The sequence below is a fragment of the Lampetra planeri genome, chromosome 35 (genome assembly GCF_965212315.1).
Source record: "Lampetra planeri chromosome 35, kcLamPlan1.2.h2, whole genome shotgun sequence".
In the NCBI taxonomy this organism is placed as follows: domain Eukaryota; kingdom Metazoa; phylum Chordata; class Hyperoartia; order Petromyzontiformes; family Petromyzontidae; genus Lampetra; species Lampetra planeri.
In genome coordinates this window covers 4,750,095-4,765,446 of record NC_136141.1, presented here as the reverse complement: position 1 = coordinate 4,765,446, position 15,352 = coordinate 4,750,095, and the positions used below count along the sequence as shown (strand labels likewise).

The window sequence follows — 15,352 nt, the reverse complement described above, 5'->3', positions numbered from 1 at the left end:
TGATGGTGTGGAGAGAGACGGCGTCTTCTCAACTTTGCTACGCTGCCGAGCGTGACCCGGTAGCGCCGTGACACGGGGCACGCATCACAAATCGGCGCAGACTAAATACAACTCCGTTGATTTCACGCAAAACAATTTCAATGGTGAGATATTTGCACACCAACCCGCTTTGACCATAACGGTGAAGTATGGTCAAAACACTCCCCAAGACCGCTATGGCGTGAGGCGGGCACGCCGGGCCCCACGAGGCGGGCCACGTTCCAGGGGGCCGCGCGCTCCGTCGTCGGCAGTGGCGCTCGGACGGACGGACTCTGCGTCCTCGGGGTAGATGAGAGGAGGCTCTGTGGCCACGGGGACAGGGAAGGAAGACCCCGGGGGCTCGGGAAGGGTGCGCGAGATGGGGAAGAGAGGTGGGGTGGCAGTTGGGTGGGTGAGGGGCGCCATTCGCCACTAAGCTTAAGATTATTTGGCTGCTCTAAATGAACTTGAACATCTTCTTGGTTCTTTCGGTAAAGTCACGTGACTTTACCGAAAGAACCAAGAAGATGAATCCCTGCAGTCACGAAAGCTTTAAATCGAAATTGAACTTGAACAGTTAAGGGGGCGGGGGGTCTATAGCTGAGGGCGTGGTCTATAGAATGGGCGTGGTTTAATTTGAGGGGGCGGAGTATACACGCTGAGGGTCACGTGGTGCAGGCAGGCTTTGGACACCTGCACGAGATGGCGGCTAAGTCGGGTGAGTGGATCTCGTCTTGTGCAATCGCCTACCTCGTTAAACTGCACGCTTGCTTTTTAAATTTCTTTTAAATTGGACATCCTCCTCGTCGTTTTACTGAGGCGACCAGAGCCGCTGTGGTTCGGGCTCTCCGCGTCTGGTGCGAGGAGAGACGCAGGGCCGGCGTCTGCGGCCTAGGCTAGGCGTGACCCCCAACGAGTCACCTTGTGCTGCCCGCACCGGTGGCCACATCGGCGGCCACAGTCACCCCCCTCAAACCATCACGGGGTTTTAGAAAGTCCACCACGGTGTGTCTCGTCTACCCTGGGCGGCTCCGAGTCCGTCGTGTTAATTCCACATTGCTACGGTGGGTGACCGGTCTGTCCGTGATCATCAAATGCTGCCATCTGCCGCAGTGGTAAGGCTTTAACATCGCTCTCACGATACTGCGTTGTTAGTTATTATAGTTACATGCAAACTAGCTGATTCCATAGCTCCATCTCCCAGGTAGATGTGTACCCGAACGCGTTCCATTCCTTTGCTGCCAATAGCGTCATCCTTTGACCATCGCTCATCTATGCGGTAAGGGAGTGATTAAGCGTTCGCGATTATACAGCCATAATTGCTGTACTCGTAAACAATTACAGTTATAACGAGACCAAGTTATCCCTCCCGGTCTACCCAGGGCGGCTCTGGTTCCCGGGCGTGTTAATGCCACACTGACATTGAGTGGGTGACCGGTCTGTCCGTGACAGCCAAACGAACCGCCCCTCACTGTGGCACAGTCACGGATTTCATGGATCGACTTGAAGGGATGATTGTTTTTTGTTGGTCGACCTAATTTGACCCGACAAATGAGAAGTCTGCATTGCTGCAGAGAGGCTGTAAGTAAAGGTATACTACTGGAACAGGAAGACGAAGCAGGGTTGTCATCCTGGCTATGGAGACGTTGGACCGAACGCGTACAAAGTCTTTTAAGATATTGCCCACCCCCCACCTGGTTTACATTGATAGACAACCCAAAGGAAATGACTGGTACAAATAATGGGAAGCTAAAATAACAGACTTCAAATGAAGTCTATTGAAACGACCTTAGATGGTGACATTCACAGGGCTAAGGCCGATACAATTATGGCAGTATGATCGTTGGCGTGTCCGCTCAATATAATACCGTAATGTTTATCGTCTTATCAACCCAATGCTGGATCAAGGCCTCTGCAATCCGTGTAATTCGTAGGTTCTATTTGACCATACTTCACGCGAGTCGTGAAGATGGGGAGCATAGACACGGTGGCATAGAAGTACAGTACAACACATTCTTGCTGAAACTGCTCATCACTGCCCAGCACTTAGTCCCATGGTCGCCAGGGTGGGGAGATATTAACTACCTCGCCTGGTATACAGGAGGTTGTGGGTTAGATCCCGACCTTGACGCCTGCGTACTGTATTTGGAGTTCGCGTCTTCTCCCCGTGGTCGCGTGGATTTTTTCAGGGTCATCGGGTTTTCCCTTCATATTTAGAAACATGCGCGTTTATTTTTATTATTTGGCTGCCATACATTTCAACGTGATAATCCACTTCGTTGAGCTTATCATTTGTGTCGAGGTCGCTTCTGAACAATAGCTATGGAGCTCAGTGGGCCTTACCCTGTAAAATGTATTAGTTTTTACAATAGTGGGCGGCAGGGAAGCGACGCTCACAACAACTATCGGAGCGCCGGGTGGATAAAATACGAGTTGGCGCAGTAGGGGGCACAAGTGGTGCATCTGCAAGTCGTCTCAGTCAACCCATCGCACCTGGGTCTGTCCCCGTGACCTGCTAGCAGCGAGCCTTTGACACTTCACGTAACCTCTAAGTGCACTTGGCCTGGAACGAGCACCGGTTTTCCGCTGGTTGTACTGCAGGCATCCCTGGGTACACAGAGCTCACCGCTGCTCGTCTCGTCTTGTTTTGCCGCAGTTGCTCTGGCCGAGCGGAGGCTGCTGGACGTGAAGCTGGGGGAGCTGCCCGCCTGGGTCGGCACCTGCGACCTCACGCCCAATGGGTTCATCCGCGGGGTCCGGCGAGGTATGTGTGGCGCGCTGTGACCGCGTGCAGATAGCACGCACAGCCTGAGTGGCTATGCAGACCACGCATAGCAATACAGACCACGCGGACTTGAGTGTCCATGCAGAGGAAACATTGTGACCTCTCACTGAGCCGAGATTGAATGTGGGAAAGTTTACATCTCTTAAATGAGCCCCTGTTTTTAAACCACCAACGATAATATTCTTCTCAGGCGTCTTATGTATCCTGTGATGGTTCCAACGAGGGTTAATAATCGATTTTAGAATAATCGATTCCAAAAGTTATGGGATCGATCGTTGAATTAAATTCAACTTTAGTAACTGTTGAACCGATTGGCACGCGCAAACGTTCAAACCGCGTTCCGTGATCTAATGCGACCAGTCGACGGCAGCCACCGTGAAACACCAGCGGCAGGGCCCATCAGCCGTCGCGCGGTTGGGTAACATCTCTGTTTTGCTGTAACTGCAATGAATGTGGATGTGGTGAAGTTGAATTAACGTCACACGCGTGGTGACTGCGATGCCGTGCGCCGACCTGTGCTCGCAGGCTATAACCGCTACATGAACAAGTACATCAACGTGCGCCGCGGCGGCCTCGGGGGCGTCACCATGTTTTTGGTGGGCTACGTTACCCTGAGCTACATCTTCTCGTTCGACCACGTCAGTAAGTGGAAACAGTGACGCGGCCCGGCAGTCAACGCGGTTCCATGCCAGCACATTGCATACAGCATGTCCCGTGTATAGATAACCCTCCAGAATGAATAGGGGGAAATTAAATTTAAAAAAGTCTGTGTCTCCAACCAATATTAAGCTAATTCTTACATCTTTCAACACTCTGTAAGATATGGAGCCATTGCCTTCACAGTATTTAATCATTTCCCATGGTTTTTTCGGTAAAGTCACTTAGATAGTATTTAATCACCTGTTGATAAGAAAGTAAGTGGGTCTAAATTTCACTGCAGGGATTTATATTCTTGGTTCTTTCGGTAAAGTCACGTAGAAGGGAAATAATAAAATAATAAATATATAACAATAAAATTCTCACGACGTTTCGGCCGCAATGCAAGCAGCTGTCCTCAGGTGAAGAAACAGAGCTGTTGGAAAGGCATAGTAAGTGGGTCATTAGCAGTCAGTGGAGTGTCTATAAATAGATCACCCTGTATAATATTAAATTGTTTCCTATCTGCGAAATAGCTTCAACAACCCAGGTATCTGAAGTACTGTTGAAAACCTATTGCTCACATCTAACTAGCTGGACAGATGATAGCCCTTTCGTCTTCCTGTTGGTGCCAAACAAGTCAGTCTGCCAGTCCAGGCACTCCCCCACTCCTCACGAACCCACACTGACCAGCATGGCGAAGTCTGGTCAACCAACCCCCAATGAAAAGCACAGTGTGGAAGAGGGCTTCATCCAACTGTGGTTTGACAAATAGCTGTAAGTTATCGTGCGTAATGGGTTCACTTGACCCCTGCAGCTGCTAGATACCGTTACATTAACCACGTAAAAATTATTATCGATAATTGAATCGCGAGCCTGAATCGCTACATGTCATAAAATCGCTAGGAGGGGGGAGGGGGGGTGACTCGTTCCACCCCCTCATAGTGATGCCCGCATTTTGCTGTGTTCCTGGTGGTCGTCCTGCCGTAGCGTTAAGGGGCAACTTCCGTGCGTTCCCAAAACCGCGTGGGTAAATTTACAGTGGTCCGCATGTGACGGATGTTTTTTTGTTTAAATTGAGGAGGGGGGAGGGGTTAATAAAAAAAACAAATGAAAATGGCACTCAAAAAGCAAACAAATGTAACGGCATGCAAAGCGACCTTGTTAGCTGCGCCTCCACGCAGCGCATGACCCGCCACGCGCCTGGCAGAGTGGTGTAGTTTACCCTGCAGTAACTACTGCAACCTTGGATTGTGCATTCAAGAATTCGACTCGTATGCGAGTTTCCTTCGGTGGTTTCGGCGATGTGTGTTTACCCCGTCTTTTGTATTGCTCTTATTAAACATGGAAGAGACGAGGAGAGGTAAATACTGGGATTAGAAACATAAATAAAATTGTCCCGGTAACAGTATTTGGAGGACACACTTGTGCCCTGCGGCAGGCCAAGCTGCACGCACGCCTTTTCGCTCTTGCAAGGGGGCGCCCTTCCTCCTCCAACCCAGCTTAAATATACGCTGCCAAGCTTGGTGGTGTTCATTCAGACGCTGTCTTTCCGACAGACCTGTTCTTCACCTGAGGACGGCTGCTTGCGTTGTGGCCGAAACGTCGTGAGAATTGTATTTTATTATTTTTATTATTTTATTATTTCCCTTCTACCTGACTTTACCGAAAGAACCAAGAAGAAGGGGAACGATGTTATTCGTATTCTTTGCTTCCACTCAACTTGCGCGACACAAGCCCGGCCCGCCCGCCGGAGGGCAGCACTTGCACGTGGCTTATAGGATGGTCAGATATGCGACATTGTACTTTGTGGGTCTTCGGTGTGATTGTGCTAACCGGTACCGTGTGTTCTGCAGAGCACGATCGTTGGAGGAAGTACCACTGAGGTTGCTGTGGAGTCGGGGTACCCGGTGGTTCACCAAGTCGAGCCCGGGGCCGATGGGCAGTGCCCGTTTCCGCGTCCAGATCCCCCGAGGCCCGGGGTCCAAATCTGAGTGCAATTGTATCCTGTTGTGACAGTAACAATAAAGATGAGTTACACTTACCCGTGACTCGACTCTCCGTCTCGGTGTTGTGTGTTAGAGGGTTGAGACTGTGACGGGTGGACCACGTGAGTGTGAGCAGTTTGTGTGTGTATAGGAGTTGTATGTATGATAGCATTGGGTGTATCGGAGATGTGTGTTTATGGGTTGTGTGTATGGAATGGAGAACAGGTAATCGATGGTTACCGGTTTACCATTTGTCCTTTAACAACCCTCGTTCGGAGTAAGTATCTAGTCGGCTAGTTTAAGGGAAGGGATAGTGTTAGTGCCTGGTCGGCTTATGTGATCCTCACCAGAGCAGAATAAAACTAAAATTCCAAATAGATTTAATAGTAAAAAAAATGAATCGTGCAATACATTTTTTTTACTGCAATGTGTTGAAAATTGCTGTGTTTTGTGGAAAACACCAATACATGTACACGAGGTCAAATTAGGAGGCACGTATGATTTCGGAAGCACAGATGTGAACAAAGTACCAAAGCACGTCTGTGCCTGCAGGCCCCATGTTTTATTAGGGTCTCCCCTCCCCCCATTGCCAAGGATGGACTGTTCCTTCGTCTGCGTTTCATTCCTCATCTGCTTTCCACTTCTGGCGTTGGAAGTCGTGTGGGCTGCGGCCGTGACCTCGCCTATTTTTACTTATGGAACTCCAGAAAAGTTCCAGTTATACTACAAAAGCACACGGTCAGGAACCCTGCTGCTGTCATATCTGGGATGGGGCACACAGTTTCTCACTGCTGCATCGGATAGAATTTGGAGTAAAGTAGCAATCGGGTGTGTTTGATTTTCCACAACTCGTTGATTCACTCCAGTTGCTCATCGGTGGTCCGTCCCCTCTTTATCACTCTGCTATCGCCACTACCGCAGTTACGGTTCCCGTGAACTTCGCTCACTGATTCATCCAGCCATGTTGAGCACGCGTCATCTCGCCCACACTGTTAAACCACCACAACACTGCAGGTCGCAACGACACACCCAACCGGTGCACGCTGCTTCTCTCGTACCACTCGACTTAGGAATTCCCTCATCCATCTCCTCTGCTCCCGAGCGCTTACGATCTTACTCAATTCGGAGTTATCTGGTGGAAATCCACTGCGTGAGTCATTGTGGAAGGCATTCGCTGTGAAACCGACACCGCCAAACATGGACGTGTTCTGCGTGAGCATCTGGCCCCGCCAAGTCTGTAAGATTCCTGGTGAAGGCTGCCGATAAGATTTTAGGATGGACGGTCCCCAATTCGTCCTCCCCTCTACGCATTACCCTTGCACCCATCCTTTACTAAACATCAATCTTCTCATCCTACTCTACTCTTCCTCCAGTGCTCTACTGGCCCCACTTCTCACAATTTCTCTTCCAGTTAGTCGCCCTCTACAAACCCGACTCCTCTCCTACCATTCCTACTCTACTCCCCATAACCATCCACTCATTTTTAATATTCTTGGTTCTTTCGGTAAAGTCACGTAGAAGGGAAATAATAAAATAATAAAAAGATTTAACACTTCTCCCCACGCTCTCCCCACCTTCTTCCCACTCCTCCCCACACTCCCCAAGCTCTCCCCAACACTCCCCTGGGTTGATCTTCTAACGACGAAGCCCCATGAAGCACCCTAAACCGCATCCCACTGCACAAAACCGTGGCAGTTGAAGCGTGCGGGACACCCTGATGACGCACAAATTACAACTTTCAATTATATATTTTTTAAAACCTCGTAGCAGTGTGTAGCAACTTGTGGGTCATCCGGAACGGACCGTAACACAGTGCATCACGAACGCGAATCAACCCAACCCACAGACACGAATGAGACATCAGCAGCGAGCACACTCCGCTTGCTCCGGACGGCTTGGCCGCCAAAGATGCGACGATTGCAGCTGGCCACAGAGACATCATTGGTTGTCGTCAATCTGACATTGCACAGTTGTTTGCTTCTGCATCTTACACGTGCGGTCGTACAAAAAGTAGAAGACTCGCCTCCTCCCCCCCCCCACACGCTCTGATTTATAGCGATTATTCGTTTGATGGTGACTTTGTGTATTTCATATCGGAATCGCATCCAGTGATGTTGCTGCTGGCGGCAATAAAAGTTGTTTAAAAGTCAAAAGTCTCTCTCCCCTTCTCCCCACACTCTCACTCCCCATGCAGACACTCACAATCTCCCATCCCCACTTAAAGACAACGACCTGTGACAGGCTGTAGGGGCAAGTTCTATTAGCGAGCAGCACCTATGAAGGTACACGAGGGGGTGGGTGGACAGCACCACGCCCGGCCGCCTTTGTCTCCCCAGCAGCGACGATTACACGCCTGCAGCGGGTACTCATTTTAGACGGAGTCAACCTAGGGGTAGGCACGTTCAGAGATATCCGTCGTCGATGTCATCGATCGGATTCGCAGCTCGGTGCGCTAACCACTGCGCCACCGCTCCCCGACACAACGTTCATCGCACACCAAAGATAAAGGTCCCCCGTATAGCCTCAACAGACTGTTGGGGCAAGTGCTGTTAGCGAGTAGCGCCTACGAAGGCCGGCACGGCACACGAGGGGGGTGGGTGGCCAGCACCACGCCCGGCCGCTTTTGTCTCCCCAGTGGCGATGTTTACACACCGGACCAGGTACTTATTTGAGGCTGAGTCTACCTAGGGGAAGCCCAGTACCGGTTCAGATAATTGTCTCTGGGTTGTTGGTGGCCGTGAGCGGGAATCGAACTCGGGTCGCCGGGCTCGTAGTTCAGCGCGCTAACCGCGGCACCACCGCTCCCCACATCCAGACACTCCCACACACACTCCTCTCTCTCACACACTGCCCACACACACTCCTCTCACACACCCCCCACTCACACCAACTCCCACTCACACACTCCTCTCTCTCACACACTCCCTACTCACACACTCTCCCACACACACACTCCTCTCTCACACACACTCACACACTCTCCCCTCCCACACACACACACTCCTCTCTCTCACACTCCCCACTCACTCACTCCCCACTCACTCCCCACTCACTCACTCCCCACTCACTCCCCACTCACACACTCCCCACTCCCCCCACCCACTCACACACTCCCCTCTCACACACACTCCCCTCCCACACACACTCCCCACTCAAACACTCTCCCCCACACACACTCCCACACACACATTCCCCACTCCCCCCACTCACGCACACACTCCCCCCACTCACACACTCCCCACTCACGCACTCCCCTCCCACACACTCCCCACTCACACACTCCCCACTCTCCCCACTCACTCACACACTCCCCTCCCACACACTCTCCCCATCCCCCCACCCACTCACACACTCCCCCCACTCACTCACACACTCCCCACTCTCCCCACTCACTCACACACTCCCCTCCTACACACTCCCCCCACCCACTCACACACTCCCCACTCCCCCCACACACACTGCCCACTCACGCACTCCTCTCTCTCTCCTCTCTCTCACACACTCCCCATTCACACACACACTCCCCACCCCACCCACTCCCACCCACACTACCACACACACACTCCACACTCCCCACTCCCCCCACACACTCCCACACTCACACACACACACTCCTCTCTCTCACACACTCCGCATTCACACACACACTCCCCACCCCACCCACTCCCACCCACACTACCACACACACACTCCACACTCCCCACTCCCCCCACACACTCCCACACTCACACACACACACTCCTCTCTCTCACACACTCCGCATTCACACACACACACTCCCCACCCCACCCACTCCCACCCACACTACCACACACACACTACACACTCCCCACCCCACACACACTCCCACACTCACACACACACACTCCTCTCTCTCACACACTCCGCATTCACACACACACACTCCCCACCCCACCCACTCCCACCCACACACACCCCCCACCCACCCACTCACACACAGAGAGAGACGCGTGACGCTGCCTCAGTTCTGTTTGGGGGCAGCCCAAGACAGCGAACGACCCCCCAGATCAGGATGAGGGAGGCTGCGAGGGAGACGGTGGGTTGGTGAGGCAGGCAGGCAGGGAGGAGGGTTGATGATATCTGCTGAGGATATCTGCTGAGGAAGGTTGTCTCAAGTTAACGAGAGAAGCTGGCGAGGGTGAGTGGGCGGTGAATCGGTGATGGAGGCCCTCCCGAGTTGGTGATTGCGTGAGGGAGGGAGGGCGGCTAAGGGAGGTGAAGCTGTGGGGCTGGTGGTGAGGTAGAGCAGTCTGCGAGGCTAGAGACGAGGTCGTGGTGGTGGTGGTTGTTCCTGTGAGTCGGCATGGCCGGGACCCAGGAGCTGCAGCGGTGGTGCCGGCATCAGACGCGGGGCTACCGCGGCGTGAGCCTGCGGGACATGGGCGCCTCGTTCAGGGACGGCCTCGCGTTCTGCGCCATCCTCCACCGGCACAGGCCCGACCTCGTGTGAGTAGAGATTACCACCCCCTGCCACACACACACACAGCTCTGCGTGTTGTGTTGTGTGTTGTGCTGTGTGTTGTGTGTTTGTGCTGTGTTTGTGTGCTGTGTTTGTGTTGTGTGCTGTGTTTGTGTGTTGTTTGTGTACTGTGTTTGTGTGCTGTGTGTGTTGTGTGCTGTGTTTGTGTGCTGTGTGTGTGCTGTGTTTGTGTGTTGTGTTTGTGTGCTGTGTTTGTGTGCTGTGTGTGTGTTGTGCGCTGTGTGTGTGTTGTGTGCTGTGTGTGTGTTGTGTGCTGTGTTGTGCTGTGTTGTGTGCTGCGTTGTGTTTGTGTGTTGCGTGTGTGCTACGTTGTGTTGTGGTTTTGTTTGTGTGTTGTGTGTGCTGCGTTTCGTTGTGTTTGTGTGTTGTGTGTGCTGCGTTTCGTTGTGTTTGTGTGTTGTGTGTGCTGCGTTTCGTTGTGTTTGTGTGTTGTGTGTGTGTTGTGTTTGTGTGTTGTGTATGCTGCGTTTCGTTGTGTTTGTGTGTTGTGTGTCCTGCGTTGTGTTGTTTGCGGGCCTCGTCTTAGAATCGGTTGTGTGCAGTAGTGGTGTTTGCTGTGAGGCTTGTGGTGTTATTGTATGGATTTTGTTACTGTGTGGCTTGTACTGTATTGTTATTGTGGCTTGTTACTGTGAGGCTTGTGTTACTAAGGCTTGTGTTACTAAGAGGCTTGTGTTACTAAGAGGCTTGTGTTACTAAGAGGCTTGTGTTACTGTGTGTCTTGTGTTACTAAGAGGCTTGTGTTACTGTGAGGCTTGTGTTACTAAGAGGCTTGTGTTACTGTGTGCCTTGTGTTACTAAGAGGCTTGTGTTACTGTGTGTCTTGTGTTACTAAGAGGATTGTGTTACTGTGAGGCTTGTGTTACTAAGAGGCTTGTGTTACTGTGTGCCTTGTGTTACTAAGAGGCTTGTGTTACAGTGAGGCTTGTGCTGTTATAGTGCGTGTTGTGTAGCCGTGTGGCTTGTGTTTTTGTGGCTTGTGTTTTGTGTTATTGTGTGGCTTATATGGCTTGTGTTGTGTGGCTTTTGTTCTCATTGTGTGGGTTGTGTTGTGTGCGCTATTATGTGCCTTTTTATTGTGTCTTTGTCGCATGTGTCACTGCATGCATTGTTGTTATTGTGTCTGTGTTCATGTGACTTGTCTGTTTAAACAGAACGTGGTGGGCTATACTCTACTGAACTGTACGGGCACACAGATGATTGTTGTGTGTGGCTGCGGGTTTGTGTAATGCGTTGTGTATGACCTTGTGCTGTGTTGTGTCCTGTACGCATGTAATTGTGGCGTGTACTGTGTGTGGCGTACACGTGTGCTGCTTGTGTGTTTACTGTGTGGTGTACTGTCTAATGTGTTGAGCAGCGTGTGTCGCGTACTGCTACAGTGTGTATTGTGTTGTGTATGTTATATACCCTCTGCGTGTTAATTTTGTTTTTAATGTACATTGTGCATACCACTAAGTGTTTGAGTTTTACACTTTTCTGTTGTGTACTCTATTGCACTGTTAATGTTATTAAGTGTGTACTTTGTTGTGCACGCAACACTATGCTGCGTGGTTGACTTGTGTGTGTATATGTGATACACCCTGTGTGTACGTATTGTGTCCTTGCTTTGTGTATGTATCAAACCCGGTGTTGTGGTGTACTGCCTAGTGTAGGCATAAGACTCAAGCCGGCATGACTTATGATTGGACACTGAATGGTGGCTGATGTGACGTGTAAACAATTGATTTATTTTACATTTATTTTGTATTTGAAGATAGCCAATGTGGTTAACACTTGTGACTCACAGCCAGAAGCATCTGGGTTCAATTCCACTCTCGGGCATTCGTCTGCCTTTCCCATTGTTTGTGGAGTTTCGTGTGTTCTCTCCCTCCTCTACATGAGCTGACTGTGGTATTGGCCAAACACCCCAATGGTGAAGACAACCCTCTGCATGTCAACTGCTGTACTCGGTTGGGATTCCACAGAGTAACATTGCCCCCCCCACCCACGCGCAGGACCCTCCTGAGTAAAGCGCCTTGAGACTCGTGGAAGGTTTCCTGTGTAAACAAGAGTAAATAATAATAACAGCGTGAAGGGGTCAAATGCGTGAAGGGCGCGTATAGTTCGCTTATGTTGTTGTGTACCCTGTGTGTGCGCGCGTTGTGTGGTGTGTTTTTGTCCGACTGCCAGCAATCTGACACCAACTCTTTTGTCCCAGCTCCAGCCGTGTCTGCGGCACGGGTCTGGTTTCTCAGTGGAGTGAGAGAGAGAGTGTGTGTGTGTGCAAGCCAGTCCCATCACCTCCACCGTCTCCTCTCCCCTCGCATACCCGGCTTGTCCCATTAATCACAGGCGGCGTCTCCTTTACAAAGAATGAGAGACCACCCTGGGCGTACGGTGACGTTGCCAGCCACATGACACGTGGTGGGGAGCTAGCACGTGATGTAGTGCGCGTGTGTGTGTGTGGTGTGTGTGTGCATACCGAGAGTTAAACACACCACTCGACTCACAAGCTACACACCAACTAAACCCTTTACGCATCAGCCTCACCCGATACACACCAGCCTAGCCCGATAGCGCACTAACTTAGACCTATATACGCCCGCCTAGCCCTATACACAGCAGATGGACCCTATATACAACATCAGCCAAGCTCTGTGCACAACAGCATATCCCGATCTGCAACAACCTCTAAAACCCCTTTTCGCAACACCTGTGCAGGTGGGCACACCCGCTCACTGTTATCACCATACGTGGTTTTATCTCAGGCAAGGCCGTAATTATAATATATATTGGGGGGACACACATCCTCCCCAATATCCCCCCCAATATTCAAATATGCTCAAAATGTCCCCCCCAATATAGTGCTATAAAATAGATTTGTGTTCATGCGATTGTGGTTATGGTTGTACTTTATTAATCCCTAATCTCTGCCATTACATACAATGAATCAAGAAAAGGTAAAAAAGAAAAAACAGAGCAATGTAATACAATACACTATTAGACATTATTGCAATAAATAAATAATCCGTCCTATGTGTTAGTGAATTTTTAAAGATTTTTGGCAGGAAATGAGTTTTCAAATTTAGATTTTTTTTTCTGGGGGGGGGGACCCCAGACCCCCTGTAAGATTTGGTCCCCCCCAATGTTGACTCCATGGCTAGGACCTTGATCTCAGGTGTCCATTGTTATAAAGAGAGGCGCCGACTCAACGCCGAGCTCTCACCTTCCTCTCATTGTCCTCTGTGCCAGGTGAGAAGCGATTGAGAGCCGTGGCCTATCATCCGTGTGACGATAGAAACCTCGGAAATGTTTACAGTTCAATACTTTTATCAGTGCCCCTACCTTATTACAGACCAATTCAGACCTCATTGGTCACCCCCGTGCTCCTTATAAATCGCAACGTTCATCCTGAAAAGTCCCATCATCACAAGGGAGAAACACAAACAAATAGACAGAAATTATGTTACTAAACAAAAATAGTTTTATGTATTAACTTTGACAATTGGTGTCAATGATGCTACTTGTGCTATTGTCTGTGATCTTGCATGCTGATGCTGCTTGCTTGATATGTGGATACACACACATGTTGTAAATGTACAACAATAAACACAGAAAATTACGAAGGGTTAAACAATACACTTTCTTTATTTGACCGTATCATTATTTTTTGCGCCCGTATTGAAACGGCTGTATGCCGTATGGACCTGAAAATGCAATTTCCCTGTACAACAATACGGGTAAACGTATGGGTTGACAGGTATGCAGTCCTGTATATTTATACATTTTATACGGGGGTGGGACCGGGTTCATTTGAAGTGCTGTCATGACGCACACACGCGCAGTGACCTACTCTTGACAATGAATCCACAGGATCGCGTCGCTTTTACAGCAGACACTTCTCGCTCGCGTCTATTACAAGACGTTGCTTAGCGGGGGTGAGAATTTAGTCGCAGACTCCGTGTGCAAACAGTGGCGCAGGTACAAAACCACCACCCCAGTCGAACGCCGTGGGATTTTGTCTTTTTCCCAAGTTCCATTGCGCGGTTGTGCCATCGGCGTCATGTCACGAGGTGAAGAAGCGTCTGTTTGGAACTCTCTTTGTCAGGGCCGCGCATCACCACCAACACCCCTCCGTGTTGGAGAGCGTTCCTGCACAAGCCAACGTCCCAGGGCTCGCGTCTGTGATCTCTTTCAGTGAGCTCGGGAGTTGGCCTGCTGCACAGATGTTCGTCACGTGACAGCCAAACAGATTTTTTGTTGTTGTATTCTTAACATCTGCAATTGTGGGCAACTTAAGTGAAAACACTCATTTAATGTTTAAGCACGAAAATTAATCGCTAACCATTGAATCATAATTAATTTAATATGATGGGAGGAGGGGTTATTTGTGCAGCAATTTGGTGAACGGGCTGAGATAATCAACTCCGCTACGCATGAGGACACCGTGTAATCATGGGCATGGCGGCTTTAACCTGCATTTGAACCCAAGAGCTGCCGAAACTCTATACACATCAGCCAAGCTCTTGTGACCTTTCAGCCACCTGGCCTCTTTGACCACATGGTCCCCAAGTAGAGGGTTTCATTCATTGACTAAGACAGCCTTACAGTGCCTCTGTATGAGGTGAGATATGGCGGGTTTACAATGTGCCCCTGTTTCAAGGAGGAGGAGGAGGTTCGTGTATTGGGAAAGTATCTTGTGGCCACTCAACCTGGGACTGCTTTAGCTTGATGACTCTTTCAGATACGAGTTTAAATAGTGCCAAGACAGTGGTTCGTGCACCAAGCAATGAGCCGGGAAACCTGAGTTTGATTGTCCAGAAGGGCTGGCAACAATGAAAGCTGATATCTGACCCGGTTCTGGGCGTGTACCCCCTTCTAACCATCGTGGTGAAGTATGGTCAAACCATTCTAATGACCGACACTGCTTTGGAGGAGTGAGGCCTTCATTCAGCAGTCTTGCCACTGAACTGGAACTTTTAGAATAGTGCTTGCGTTGTTAATTTGCCACCCCAGGATTTTTACATTGCCCCCCCCCCCCCCACTGGGTCTGTGACCAATGTCAACATTACGATAGGAGACATTGTTATTTAATCCACAGATTGAGGTAGTTGTAAAAAGTAAAATCGAGATATTTTTCAATAACAGAATGTACACACGAGTGTGATTATCTCCGAAGCACGGCTGCCCATAGGCGGATGGCGTTTGTTGGCCCAGGATTTTATGTGTAGTTTTTGTAATTCGAACTGAAAAACGATAATGAAACGTCGGGCGTGCACGTTATTGTATCCGCCAGTTATGCTCGTGTTCCCCCAGAGCGGGTTGGTAAACGGACTGTGTGTTTGTGTGTGTCTATGTGTAACAATGGTGTGCATCGTATAGGGCTTTTAATTACAATTGTTTTCGATCATTATCACGATCGGTTGCAAATTTCTTGGAATCGAT

The 15,352-nt window shown here is 50.0% G+C and overlaps 2 protein-coding genes across 2 annotated transcripts in view; both read left to right on the top strand.

The window, feature by feature from the left end:
* The first annotated feature begins 605 nt into the window (after positions 1-605).
* LOC144730315 (ATP synthase F(0) complex subunit f, mitochondrial-like) lies at positions 606-5,490 on the top strand. The gene is made up of 4 exons (XM_078611037.1): positions 606-736; positions 2,675-2,782; positions 3,329-3,445; positions 5,296-5,490. The coding sequence occupies exons 1-4, from the start codon at positions 721-723 to the stop codon at positions 5,322-5,324; spliced, it is 270 nt and encodes an 89-aa protein (XP_078467163.1). The 5' UTR covers positions 606-720; the 3' UTR covers positions 5,325-5,490.
* Positions 5,491-9,412: 3,922 nt separating this feature from the next.
* Positions 9,413-15,352, top strand: part of LOC144730313 (MICAL-like protein 1) — a 40,676-nt gene continuing 34,736 nt past the window's right edge. Inside the window, exon 1 of the mRNA XM_078611033.1 lies at positions 9,413-9,894. Within this exon, the coding sequence (XP_078467159.1) occupies positions 9,752-9,894 (143 nt within the window). The 5' untranslated portion in view covers positions 9,413-9,751. The remainder of the gene's footprint in view (positions 9,895-15,352) is intronic.